The 14,598-nt window shown below is 40.7% G+C and overlaps 1 protein-coding gene across 1 annotated transcript in view; it reads left to right on the plus strand.

Annotated features, from left to right (window-relative positions):
• The window catches only part of LOC139584702 (nuclear receptor ROR-alpha A), a 283,138-nt gene that overhangs the window by 101,963 nt on the left and 166,577 nt on the right, over positions 1 to 14,598 (plus strand). The window contains exon 2 of the mRNA XM_071416840.1: positions 2,063 to 2,083. Within this exon, the coding sequence (XP_071272941.1) occupies positions 2,063 to 2,083 (21 nt within the window). The remainder of the gene's footprint in view (positions 1 to 2,062; positions 2,084 to 14,598) is intronic.

The raw sequence follows: 14,598 nt of genomic DNA on the forward strand, positions 1-14,598 counted from the left end.
TTAATCATCTTGAGGTTTGTATTGTAAAGGACTGAATGCACTGTTCATTCAGTTCTTTACGGAATCGAGAAGAACATAGCTGCAAGATCTGTTTGCAATTACATGAATGCTTTCTTTAATATTAATTCAGTAGGCCTATTCATTCCATGATGTGAAATTGCATTATGAGCTTGTGTACACAAATGTAGGATTTGCTACAAGCAGTATTATGTTGCTCTGACTGAATAGTCTATAAAATAAAATATCCCCTCTCTTTTGATCTACAATCTCCTTTCAAAGCTTTGGATTTCCCAAGGAGGAAAGGGGCACTTCAGACATGAGCTCAGGAACACACTTGATTAACAAGTGGATTAACGATGCTCGTTTCATGGAAGGGTGTACCCCAAAGAACTTCAAAGGCCAACTGGAGTGAGTGCCCACGAGGTACAGTAATGAGGCCTTCCTTCCTGAGAGCACTGACAGACTTTATTCCTTCACTTCAACCTGATCATTTTTTTCCTTTCTGGTGCTTTATCTATTTTGCTCTATCTCTATTTGTCTCTTTCTCTCATCATCTCCCCCTCTATTTCTGTTGATTGGTCTTAGAATTCCTTTCTCCACCAAGGGTTTGTTACAGCAGGTCAATGTTATCATGCTGCAGGAATACACTTGCCCCTGCACATTGACTGTACCGGTACCCCCTGTATATATATGTAACCTTTATTTAAATAGGCAAGTCAGTTAAGAACAAATTCTTATTTACAATGACGGCCTACCTCTGCCAAACCCGGACTACACTGGGCCAATTGTGCACCGCCCTATGGGACTCCCAATCACAGCCGGATGTGATGCAGCCTGAATTTGAACTAGGTACTGCAGTGACGCCTCTTGCACTAAGATGCAGTGTCTTAGACCACTGCACCACTCGGGAGCCTCACTACTGTTATTTTACTGCTGCTTTATAAGTTTTATATATACGTATATTTAAAACAATATATATGTTTGTATAGTTTGCCAGGCTCCAAGTCTCTTCATGTGTCTATGTCTTGAACTGTAAGTGCTTAGGCTCATCCAGCCAGGGTCCCCTACTACCCTACTGCTGACATGTCACTCCCGTCACAGCTGCCAGTCAGCTCTCAGTGACGCCGGCCCACATCCTCCAACACTTTATGTCTCTCAACACCAAGTCCGCAGTGTCTCTGTGAGAGAGGGACATGTCTGGACCTGTCTGTCACACACGACTCACCCCCAGCTGGACTGCAGTGGGGGCCATTCTCTTTCTAAGCACCAGGGTGTCTTCCGGAGACAGGCAGATTGCGTCAGTCTGAACAGCTACTGTGCTGTACCACAGTGGACCAACATTCCTATCTTCTCCCTCCATGCTTTTGTATTATTTTGAGCTGGCAAGCACACAAGTGATAGTAATCTACACTTCAATTAGATCGCACTACTCATCAGATGCTATCTTGTGTGCTGGAGCTAGAGAGTGTGAGTGAGTGAGTGTGCTTTGAGGCAGGCAAAGTGTCACTGTGAAGTAGCACCTTGGTATTACTGTGAAGGTTACCCATTGAGCGTGTGTCTGAGTTTTAGTAAAGGCTTATACTGTAGGTAAAGAACCTGAAAAACAAATGATGCTGTGCTTTTTAAGTGCTGTACTTTTTTTCACTGCAACCTGCAACCAGTGAAGGGCTGACTCTACTCCCCAAACAGATCCACTATTAAAATGTAGTCTACTGTCTATGGTGTGTATTTGTCATTCAACCAGTCATAAATTACGGTACACCAAGGACCACTGAAATAGAGATAGTGACGAAAGCAATGTAAAATAATATTTTGCTTGAATTGTCACTGTTCGTGATATTGTATGTCCACATTATTAATGTGTTTCTCCTTTCTCTGTTTTGTTTGGTGATGATGTGTGCTGTGCCGCGCTGCTTCATCAACCTGATCATGTACAAAAGGTAAGTGTCAAAGTGCCTGTCTCATAATCCAGAACACTTATTGAGTTATGTAAAAATAGATGGAGCTGCTCACTTTCTAAACGTACACTCATATCATTGACCAAATATGTACTTCTGTGTAGGTGGACTCACGAACAAGCAAGGTACGTGAACTACATATTATAACTGTATGTCAGTCAGCATCAACAGATGATTGTATTTGTGTCTAAAAAATTACATATTTGTGTCCAACAAAATTACCATATTTATGTTAAAGAAAATGAGTAAAAAGGCCTCACATTCCTGCATTTGGTATTTGTTTCCTTCCGATGTGTTAGCTAGGCAGTCTCTTCCTCTGCAACCGTTGCAAGGCAGTCACACAGAGCAGAGCTACAGTTCCAGTGTTCTTCCACTGAGTGGCAGGTATTCTAATACTGTCCCACCCGCTAACACAGGAAAATCAAGATGGATGGGTAGATTCCATCGGTTTTTATCATCTCTTAATGTGCAGTTATACAGTGACAGAGAACTCTCCTAGAAGAGGACAGGCCAATGTTTGAAAATTTTGCAGGCGGGAGATAGCACTCTCCAGGCACAGCCATTAAGTTCCATCAGGGAGGCAGTAGACACAATACCCTGGCCTCCCCTGCTGCCAAAGCTGGGAACATCTCTCTCTGTCTCTCTGTGTCTCTCTCCGTCTCTCTCTGTGTCTCTCTGTGTCTCTCTCTGTCTCTCTCTGTGTCTCTCTCTGTGTCTCTCTCTGTCTCTCTCTGTGTCTCTCTCTGTGTCTCTCTCTGTGTCTCTCTCTGTGTCTCTCTCTGTGTCTCTCTCTGTGTCTCTCTCTGTGTCTCTCTCTGTGTCTATCTGTGTCTCTCTCTGTGTGTGTGTCTCTCTCTCTCTGTGTGTGTGTGTCTCTCTCTCTGTGTGTGTGTGTCTCTCTCTCTGTGTGTGTGTGTCTCTCTCTCTGTGTGTGTGTGTGTCTCTCTCTCTGTGTGTGTGTGTGTCTCTCTCTCTGTGTGTGTGTGTGTCTCTCTCTCTGTGTGTGTGTGTGTCTCTCTCTCTGTGTGTGTGTGTGTCTCTCTCTCTGTGTGTGTGTGTGTTCTCTCTCTGTGTGTGTGTGTGTCTCTCTCTCTGTGTGTGTGTGTGTCTCTCTCTCTGTGTGTGTGTGTGTGTGTCTCTCTCTCTCTCTCTCTCTCTCTCTCTCTCTCTCTCTCTCTCTCTCTCTCTCTCTCTCTCTCTCTCTCTCTCTCTCTCTCTCTCTCTCTCTCTCTCTCTCTCTCTCTCTCTCTCTCTCTCTCTCTCTCTCTCTCTCTCTCTCTCTCTCTCTCTCTCTCTCTCTCTCTCTCTCTCTCTCTCTCTCTCTCTCTCTCTCTCTCTCTCTCTCTCTGTGTAGAGGTAAGCCATTCCACGTGGAGCTATAGCGCTCCTCTCATCACTACGAGGTGCTTTGTTGTCCTTTTAAATGCAAGTGTCAGGTCTCAAGTAGTTGCTCTTCTCCCTCCTTTTGTGCATGGACATAAATATATTGTGCTACCTTCGCGTTTGTTTAATGATATTCTCCTGTAGTGATACTGAATGGTAGCCATGGTCCGATTTTCAAGGGAAACAGGATATTAAAATAATATGTCAGAAAGGTTTCTTACAACTCAACACTGAGCACAATCTGACCGTCTCCACAATGTGAAAATGTAAACAGATATTCCTGTATATTTTTATCAAAGAGAATGTGACTTGTACTCTATTACACAGTCCATATGGGGGGGATGGAAATGTGTTCTCTGTCTTTGTTAGTATGTCACCCGCTGATAAAAGTGCCTTGATGTTGGAATAACTAACAAAATGTGGAAAATTTGAATATATTTTGCGGCACTTTTCAAACCAGGTTGTATGCAATGAAGGTCTCAGCAGCACATTGCTGTCTAAAAGACTGCTTATTGACAGACCTTCAGCGTCCTGGGTTTCGCGTGTTCTTTGAATCTGTGGTACTCCAGCAAATGTGATCCTCTCTGATGCTTCTATTTGAACTTATTTTGATGTCCCTGAGCATTAAGAGAAGTGACAGCTTACAAATAAATCCATAATTATCACATCTGAAAGCCGCCATCCCAAACTTTATTTGCATATGGAACACTTTGAGGGATGGGGCTGATACACCCTAAGGGTCTGGCAGACTCTGGCAAAGTGGCTGCTGTCATCTCTCTTCTCAGAACCCACTGAAAAATAGAGGCAGAGACCATGTAGCGAGACAATAATGCTCTGTTAAGGTCCAATGCCAATATCAAATCATTTCTGGGTAATGATTAAGTACCTTGATGTGATTGTTTTCAATTAAAATGTTCAAAAAGAAACAAAAATAGCTTCTTAGCAAAGAGCAATTTCTCAAGTGAGAATTTTGCTAGGACTGTCTGGGAGTGGTCTGTGGGAGATTTATGTAGACATAACATATGCAGTTTACACTACCGCAGGCTGCCATATGCTACTAAATTATCCTTATAACTTCTTCTTTGTCCAATTTTTTAATAATCTGGTGCAATAGGTGCAATAGAAGCATACATCTGGTACAGTAGAAGCAATTATTGGTACCATGATTGTCTTCGAAAAGTGTATTTATTTACACAAAGATTGAACCTGTTTTTCCCCTTTACTACTATATAATAGGGAATCCTTTTTTCTGCAAACAATGCCTGCAGTACAGCGGTCGGCTTGAACTCCATCCCACCAAAACAGGCAGAAATGTGTTTTCAAACAGCTCTTACACTAAAAGGGCATTATCATAGTTTTCACAGTATTACAGTATTTCAACCTATGGTGTGGAAATATATAAAAAACGGAGGAAAATCATATGTTTGACAACAGTGGGCCTTTAAAAAAGTCTAAGTAGGCAGGACTGACTAAGGTATAGTGGAGTGTAAAAAAAACGGGGGACAAAATTGTTCCCATTGTATTTCCCCAGTGTATTTCCCAACAGAGCAAGGCCTGCCAAGGCCCCGCAGGCTTCATTTCACCCCTTCAAAACCTAACATATTTTTTTGAGTGTTCTGAAGATAGGAACACAATGACTGCCTGTAGAATTTCATCTTAATTCTACCTGGGAACACAAAAGACAAATCATGGCCATCACAAAAGCCTTGTTCCTGTCGCACAGTGTGTGATAGGACAGGCTCAGGCAGCATAAATGCCTGGCCCTTCAGAGAGCAGGGAGAGAAAGATAGACAGAGAGGAGAATGGTCCCAGGCCAGACCTAAGATTACCTCTCTCCTGTGTGGGGTGAGCCTATAGGACTACCCTCCTGTCCTGTCAGTAGAGGACAGGTTTAGGACACACAGCAGACAGGTATTATATAGGAAAATCTATATGTATCAATCATGTTTTTGATGAGAACATCACCCAGACTTTGGCTATGTGTATTGTATTTGTAATGCATGTCCCAATCTTTAGTTTGATATAGGCTAATAGTTTCACGCTGAAGCAACAGCCTAGAAGAAGGCTATAGGAGATACTATATTGGTACTGAATTACTCCTGAATATATTTGGTTTTCTTCTCTCTACTGCTCCACATCCTAAGTGAGTCACTGCCACATGGCACTATGGAAAGGGGTCATGTTTATCCAGCAACGTCTGGAAAGAAAAACTCATAGAACCGTTAACTGCTATCCCTTTCACCGTTGGGCAGTAGTAGCGGCATCAGAGATGTGTTTTTTCGGTGGCTTCTCTCCTCTGCTCCACCTTCTGAACAGATATCGATATTCCCCTCTGAGGTTCTGCCACGGTACCTCCCCCTAAAGTTGCAGCTAAAGCTCATCTAATTGGTTGCTGGGCTTTAATTAGCTCAGTGCGTTTGCATGTCTGCCATTAGGAATTCAAAAGGGGTGGGGTGGTAGCTGACATTATCCCTTCTCTCCTTCTCCTCTTGCCAGAATCCGTCCCTGTCTAATTCTTCATTTCCCCAGATCCTGTTTTTAAAATTTTATTTAGGCTGTCATTTATTTAACAAGGGATTATTTATTTAGTGCGTCAAATAATTCCTGAATGAATATTTATATATTTTTGGGAGCTTTAAATATTTACATGTCTCCACTTCTGGTTTTCAAGCCACTGTAATGAGTGTTGTTGTTGGAGGTTCAGGGGAATAACAAGACTGGTTTCAAAGTGAAAATTCCTTAGAATATATTCAAACTTAATTTCTTAGAATTTATTATCAGAGTTGATGCCCTAATGATAGTGTAATTGGAGGTATATTATGGATACTCTGGCTGCAGTGATGGTAATTTATTTGGCTGTTGATATTCATTTGAACGAAAATGAATGATTCATGTTAGGGGGTGCTGTGTGTAAACATGACCTTGTGTCAACTCCTGCACTGATGCTGTCTGAGATTCCTACTTGACCAAATGATCTTAATCCTTAGCCATTTTAACCTAATGCCCCCTTTTCTCTGCATCTTGTTTAACACATACTTTATTGTGTAATAATGGATTATTAAAGAGGAGAATCATCTTGAACCAGTCATGCCCTCACAGTTTACAGTGCTGTGATTCCCACTGGTCTAGCTGGACATGATGAGCCACACCATTGTGTTTCCATACACCCAGCCTTATTAACAGACGTTGCAGGCGATACGATACTGTAGCAGGAGAACTAAGCAGAGCGGGCAGGTAGCAGGCAGTTAGACAGGCAGCGTGGCTGGTTAGCTGTTGAACCAGGGAATGCCTCTTTCCACTAGAACTAGAAACCCCAGCCTAGATCCTAATGACTAACTACAATAAAGAGGGGAGGGGAGGAAGAGGCTGATTTGTTCTGCATGCTAAATATGGCCTGTAATCTTTATTCCTCAGAGTACCTTATTAAAAGTGAAAGGAAGATGAAATCCCACCACCCGGGCCATCCGTTCTGCTGTTTATTAGAGAGGCTTTTCTCGGCTAATATTGAGGTTATGGTAACCTTAGCGGTGATAGATGCATGTTGTGACTTCAGGTAATAATAGCAATGATTGATTCCCACCTGAACCCTGGAGGTGTAATCTAGCGAGATGGAAAAGATAAAGTGTCAGGGAGCTTCTGAAAGATACACACAGGTACAGGCAGATCGGATCCAGGAGTGCTGTTTTTCATCGGCTAGACAACCCCTTGTTGTCTGAATTTATGATGCTTCACCTCATCTCTAATTCATCATTAATTAACTACTGTTTTCTTTACTAAAATCCATCACTATTTGTCATTTTTATTTGGGAACGTTCTTTGAAAATCTATATATTTTTTTACTATTAGTGTATAAATTGTATGGAAGCCCTGAAGCCCAAGGCAAATATTTTTTTTTAAATGACTCTTGGAATTATCTCGTCTGAACAACTTACTATCTCAATCAAACGACTTAGCATCTTATTTGAATGATTTTGTATCTTGTTTAAACGACTTCATTCAAACGAGATGCAAAGGGCGCAATTTTCAGCATGTGCTAAGGCAGCGCTAGTGTCAAACGCACATTAGTTTGCAATTCGCCATGTAAAAACTGCCGCTCTGGCATTTTCCAGCCCTAATGCCAGGTTCGGCAATTTACCTGTCTAATATCAGCTCGCAGCACTGATATGGATATTTAAAACCAACCAAAAGCTGGTTTTAGTGGTAACACAGTTGGTTATGCCATGAATTTTGACAGCGGAAACGCAGCCTGTCCAGCCATGACGCACACTGCCCATATGCGCATGGAACAAGAGTAGCCTAATGTGCTTTTGGTGCCTGTATACTTATTTTTCTTCCCATTTCATTTGATTTGATTAAAAAACAAGAATAACCTCCCCCTCCTCTCAACGAAGGCTTTTATTTGTCTGCCGAATGGAATCGCAAAGTAGTCAAGACTGTCGATAAAGGGTTTGGCTCCTGAAACCGCTTGGAAGTAAATCTTAATCACCAAGGCTTTAATAAAATATCAAGTTTGAGAGGAGCAAAACAGTGAGCTGACATTCCCTTTTTATCTATGCATTGTAGACAGGTCCACATTATTTTAGCATTGCAGGTCCCGTTTGGGACGTGCCTAAAACCCCCTCCATGATGTAGGCTACGTGTCCATGCCCATCATGAAACGAGAGATGAGAACCTTGGTGAATACCGGTGAACCTCGTATTTAGAAGTTATCTGTAACCTGAAAACGTATTAGAATGATTCATCTTCCTGGTTTTATGGTGACAAAGTCCGTGGAGCGCTTGAATTTCTGGAGATTTGTGAATGTGATCTGATCTGTAAGATGATTCCAATTACGTTCATAAACCATAGGCCTATTTTGGAGCAGTATAAAGGTTAGTGGACATTCTCCCTTTCTCTTTATATTGGATCTTTGTCCAGCTACTGTGAAAAGTTTGGATGTGCGTAAACCCCTCCATAAACGGCGTTGTTTTAATATTATGTGCCCATGGGGAGGAATTATGGTGCCTGTTTAAAACAAGTTGTTGTTTTGTTTTGTTTAGAATTTGATTACAATTATACATTTTCTTTTCATGCTTTATCAATAATAAATTGAATCTTGCTTTTTGATAATGTTTGGTATGTCCATACTCAGCCATAATGCAATTTACAGTAGGCCTAGCCCCTATGTCCGTGTGAATGTTATTGAAGCCATACAAATACTTAGAACAATGTGGAATGGAAATGGGTTCAAGTTAACCTATTTAGCAAAGATGGGTTAGGTCTACATTTTGTTATTTAGTTTCTGTAAGCCATTTAACAAACTATAACGGACTAACATTGGAATTGGAGTTGGAGTACCATAAATACACCACATATTTTGCCATGGAGCACATTCTGTTTGGCCAGTGAGGGGCCAAGCCTAGACACAACCACAACTTTATATTCTTCAAAACTCAGACCTTAGGGAAAATGGCAAAAATATTTCTGACACACCCCTGAACCTATAGCGCTACTGCCTGCGTTAAGATTTACCATTGCGTTAGATTGTAAAATAGAGCCCTAAGTTGTTTAAACGAGATACTAAGTCGTGTGAATGACTTAATTGTTATTTTGTCTAATTGTGCCAAATTTGTTATGTAGCGCCAGTTGTGCTTGTCAGAACATTGCTGCAGCCATTCATTCACTGATTCCATCCATTGATATGATTATTAATTGACAGTTCTTTAAATAGGGCTGCTTATGAATGCCAGAGCATGTACTGTAAGTGGGCCAACAAGATCTCACGGTTTTACCAATTTGACTTTAGACCGTTATTGTATGATCAAATGAATATTGGTAAGTATCATCTACACCTAATTGACTTCTTTGTGATTGCCTTTGCTTATTTACATAATACATTATGTGTCACTGCATGTGCAAAAAAGCATATGGATAACTACAGTGTAAACAATGAGAAAGTGATCAGCATATTTTAATTGTATGTGTTCATTCTGGAGCATTCTGTTAATGAAGCTCGAGTGCTCAGAGACAATAGTCCCAGATGGGTTTTTTCCTGCCTCACACCTTTACTGTTGTTGAGCTGCATAAGATGGCAGCACTATTATTCTATTAGTAGCTTATTAATGAAGCTAATTTGTGTAACTGTTATTAAACCCGTTGAAAGATTGTTTGTGTTCAGATGAAATTAAACGCATCCCAGAAGCCATCCATTGTGGCGGATAGATTACAAGAGAAATAAGGTTCTTTGAAAAATGATATTTTATGGGCGGAAATGTTTCACCGTACCTCAGGGGCAGTGATGACAGGGAAACACTGCAGTCCTCCTTCATGTTGAGATGTTTTTTTTAGTCAAAGTACCAGGGGAGAACACTAAGTGTGATTTATTCATCCCTTGACCAGTAAAAGGTGTCAGCCAGGTGAAAATGGATGCTGGGAGTATTGACAGGAGAAAAGGACCGTGCAGTTGTCCTGCTCTGTCACACCAGATTAAGCGAGGCGGGGATGTGTCCTTTGCTATACCTCACTATGTGTGCTTTGTAGGAGGCAGTTCTGATAATACACACACAGTGACTAGTAATACCTTTTTGCATTTATTTTACTTGGTTGCTACAGTATATGGTGTTCCCACTCTCTCTGTTGGAGAGTTCTGATTTATCTAATGGACAATTTACATGTTTCTATTCCTTATATAAGCCCTCCCTTTCTGCATTTCTATGTGATAATTTTCCTTTATTTGTGGCCGTTGCTTAACAGTATCCTGGAGCGCATTGGATACATCTCAGACGGGGATCTGATTTCCCACATGAACAGATCAAATCGCCTCTTTTGTTCACTGGTTCTATCTGGCAGTGTGGAGAGCTGGAAAATTTTCGCAGGGCTTTCCCTTATTGAGGAGAAGGAAGATGAAGAAATCAAAAGCACTGTAGCTTGAGAACAATTTTTCCACAACTCCAACTGCGAAAGGGTAGAGCATCTCCCTGGGATTTTATATTTAGCATTTGCTATGCTACTTATGAAATATTTCATAAATGTGAATATATTAGACAGGGAGAACAGTGTGGCAAGTCATTCCGTATGCACTGCCATAGCAACAAGACGTTCCGCCTTATCTGTTTAGAGCCCATGATTCTTAAACTGTTGGTTGCCCACGTTTCCATTTTTAATCAGGGAGTGTTTGGTATACCCTGCAGCAGGGATCTAGATAAAAGGATTATCTCAGCCTCTACTAGTTAACCACGTTTCTACCCAGCCAGCCAGCCCCCAAAATTAAAAAGTATGGATTTGTAATGCTTATTTCAATGTATTTTCATCATTTCTCATGACATTTGTTTAAATATTGTTTTTGTAATTTAGCGAACGCGCATATCGAGAGCAATTAGGGTTAAGACACATCAACAGATTTTTCACCTAGTTGGCTCAGGGATTCAAACCAGTGACCTTTCTGTTACTGGCCAAAGATCTTAAACGTTAGACTATCTGCCGCCCTAATGATGGATACAGTTACGGATATGAAACAGAATATTGAAGTCTCTCCCTGCATTAGTACAGTATTTGATATTGATCTTTCAATAATTATGATGTATCGAAAGTGTTATTTTGCATGACTATCCATAACTTACAATATAGCTTTACTTCAGTGAATAATAATATTGCCCCTTGCCAGTGTATAATTCCTACATTATTGATTTATTTTTGGATCAATAGATTTTGAGCTCTGAAACTTCAAACTGATATGATGCTAGTTATGTGCCTATTTGTGCAAATATGTACTACTACATTGAAGCATATTGTTTTGCAATTTGTTACAACATTTAGTTCCTACACATGCACACATTTGCGTTCAGCTTTCAAATGTTTTTCATTTCAGAATTATAGACTGTAAAATATGATACTATAATATGATATTATTCTTTCTACCAAAATTTCTCAATATTGAAATGCTATTAGGTAGAAGCTATTGTAGATTACAGTGATATTGCTCCTTTCCAAAATCTCCATCCCCCAAATTCTACATTCTAAAACACAAACTGCCAGGGATCTGCCAGGGTCCTAAAATTCAGAATAACATTAATTCCATGACTAAAATACTGTAACTATAGTAACAATTTTATCATTAGCAACACACACCCAAAAACCAGGACTAGAAATATGAAAGGACAAATGGAAAGAAAAAATCTTCTATACCGTTTCAATACACTAATAGTTCATGATTCCGTTGAATACCCTGGTTAAAATTACAACCTTGTGAAGTGAATCTTTGACCAAAGCCTTGACTAAAGTGTTGGCTAGGAGAAGATAGAGTTGTGTCTTGTGGAGGCCATCCAGATGTCTTCATTAATGAGTGGTTCCAGAAGGCCCTGCTCTGCTCTGTTAGGCTGCAGGCAGTTCATTATGCTGGCCACATACAGGACCCCTGGTTGGATAGCACAGACTAGCAGAGTAGAACTTGCTCCTTTGTCACTGCTGTTACCATTAGCTAGAGATTTGCATATTTCTCTGGGAAGCATTAAAGGAATACAAAAAAGACTAATTCACTACTGAAAGTCTCCCTTTCAAGATTAAAAGAGTTCTATTAGAAATGTATGACTGCTCATGTAGTTTTTATTTCATTTCTCTGTCACTGTCCCCCCTACTTTTGTGGAAGGCTTTGATTATCCTCCAGGTTGGAAAAATAACTGAAATAGAAAAAAATAACAGCTGCCACTGGTGCTAATGCTGCTTGGTGTAAATGGCAATTGCCTTTCATGGCAGAATTCCTTTGTTCTTTGATTAACTTTGTCTAAAACTCTCATGGTGTATTTAGGCCTTAAGGAAACAATGAATCCTACAAACTCAGATGAAACTCAGGATACTTCAGTTGGCTCCTCGTACCAGAAAATGGCAGTCATATTTAGTGGCTCTAGGATACAGGTAAAAATCTCATCTCATATTGAAAAAGTTCCTCTAAATTATAAGTGATTGGAAAATACATCAAGACAACATCTTCAATCATCAGTTTATTTTCTCAAGGGAAATGTAGAAAATGTAACCACCCTGTAGTGTTTTACACTGTTTAGGAGTATGAGTTAAGACAATATGTTAGGTGACTTAACCAGCTTTGGAATGCCTGATACAGTGGGGCAAAAAAGTATTTAGTCAGCCACCAATTGTGCAAGTTCTCCCACTTAAAAAGATGAGAGGCCTGTAATTGTCAGCATAGGTACACTTCAACTATGACAAACAAAATGAGGGAAAAAATCCAGAAAATCACATTGTAGGATTTTTAATGAATTTATTTGCAAATTATGGTGGAAAATAAGTATTTGGTCAATAACAAAAGTTTATCTCAATACTTTGTTATATACCCTTTGTTGGCAATGACAGAGGTCAAACGTTTTCTGTAAGTCTTCACAAGGTTTTCACACACTGTTGCTGGTATTTTGGCCCATTCCTCCATGCAGATCTCCTCTAGAGCAGTGATGTTTTGGGGCTGTTGCTGGGCAACACGGACTTTCAACTCCCTCCAAAGATTTTCTATGGGGTTGAGATCTGGAGACTGGCTAGGCCACTCCAGGACCTTGAAATGCTTCTTACAAAGCCACTCCTTCGTTGCCCGGGCGGTGTGTTTGGGATCATTGTCATGCTGAAAGACCCAGCCACGTTTTATCTTCAATGCCCTTGCTGATGGAAGGAGGTTTTCACTCAAAATCTCACAATACATGGCCCCATTCATTCTTTCCTTTACACGGATCAGTCATCCTGGTCCCTTTGCAGAAAAACAGCCCCAAAGCATGATGTTTCCAACCCCATGCTTCACAGTAGGTATGGTGTTCTTTGGATGCAACTCAGCATTCTTTGTCCTCCAAACACGACGAGTTGAGTTTTTACCAAAAAGTTATATTTTGGTTTCATCTGACCATATGACATTCTCCCAATCTTCTTCTGGATCATCCAAATGCTCTCTAGCAAACTTCAGACGGGCCTGGACATGTACTGGCTTAAGCAGGGGGACACGTCTGGCACTGCAGGATTTGAGTCCCTGGCGGCGTAGTGTGTTACTGATGGTAGGCTTTGTTACTTTGGTCCCAGCTCTCTGCAGGTCATTCACTAGGTCCCCCCGTGTGGTTCTGGGATTTTTGCTCACCGTTCTTGTGATCATTTTGACCCCACGGGGTGAGATCTTGCGTGGAGCCCCAGATCGAGGGAGATTATCAGTGGTCTTGTATGTCTTCCATTTCCTAATAATTGCTCCCACAGTTGATTTCTTCAAACCAAGCTGCTTACCTGTTGCAGATTCAGTCTTCCCAGCCTGGTGCAGGTCTACAATTTTGTTTCTGGTGTCCTTTGACAGCTCTTTGGTCTTGGCCATAGTGGAGTTTGGAGTGTGACTGTTTGAGGTTGTGGACAGGTGTCTTTTATACTGATAACAAGTTCAAACAGGTGCCATTAATACAGGTAACGAGTGGAGGACAGAGGAGCCTCTTAAAGAAGAAGTTACAGGTCTGTGAGAGCCAGAAATCTTGCTTGTTTGTAGGTGACCAAATACTTATTTTCCACCATAATTTGCAAATAAATTCATTAAAATTCCTACAATGTGATTTTCTGGATTTTTTTCCATCATTTTGTCTGTCATAGTTGAAGTGTACCTGGGAATGAAAATTACAGGCCTCTCTCATCTTTTTAAGTGGGAGAACTTGCACAATTGGTGGCTGACTAAATACTTTTTTGCCCCACTGTATATGGTACGCTTTATGTAAATACAAAGCAAAGGTGACATTTTTTACAATTTCAATTTGATCATTGTAATTATAACATATAGTTCATTCATAATGGTTTGTGTAATTTATTAATATTTTATTAGTAAATTCATACTAACAATTAGCCTACCTTTATGATTAAGTTTGCTTATTATTTAGGCCTTGTTTTCAAGTTGTCTTATTCACCTTCTTCCCACTGAGTTTGTGCTGGCGCAGAGAGACTCTCAGTAAAGTACATGTGGCTAGGGTGATTCTACCTCAGCGGTGCCACACACACCTGGATGAGGGCATGTGAGAAGCACACCTAGAGGAGGTGCCCACAATGCTTATCACTCTGACCTCAATTCAGGGAAGAGGGACAATTTCCCAAACAGCTGGGGATCAATCAAAGCCCACTTGAAATGTGCCACCTACCACTTTTACATTAGGAAACACGCTGTTCCAAATGGGGCATTTTGACTCTATTTTTGATTATTTAACAGGCAAAGCTGTCTCCTCATGGGGCCACAAGTGCCAAATTAACCCCCCCCCATGCCACCTCC

The sequence above is a fragment of the Salvelinus alpinus genome, chromosome 9 (genome assembly GCF_045679555.1).
Source record: "Salvelinus alpinus chromosome 9, SLU_Salpinus.1, whole genome shotgun sequence".
NCBI lineage: Eukaryota > Metazoa > Chordata > Actinopteri > Salmoniformes > Salmonidae > Salvelinus > Salvelinus alpinus.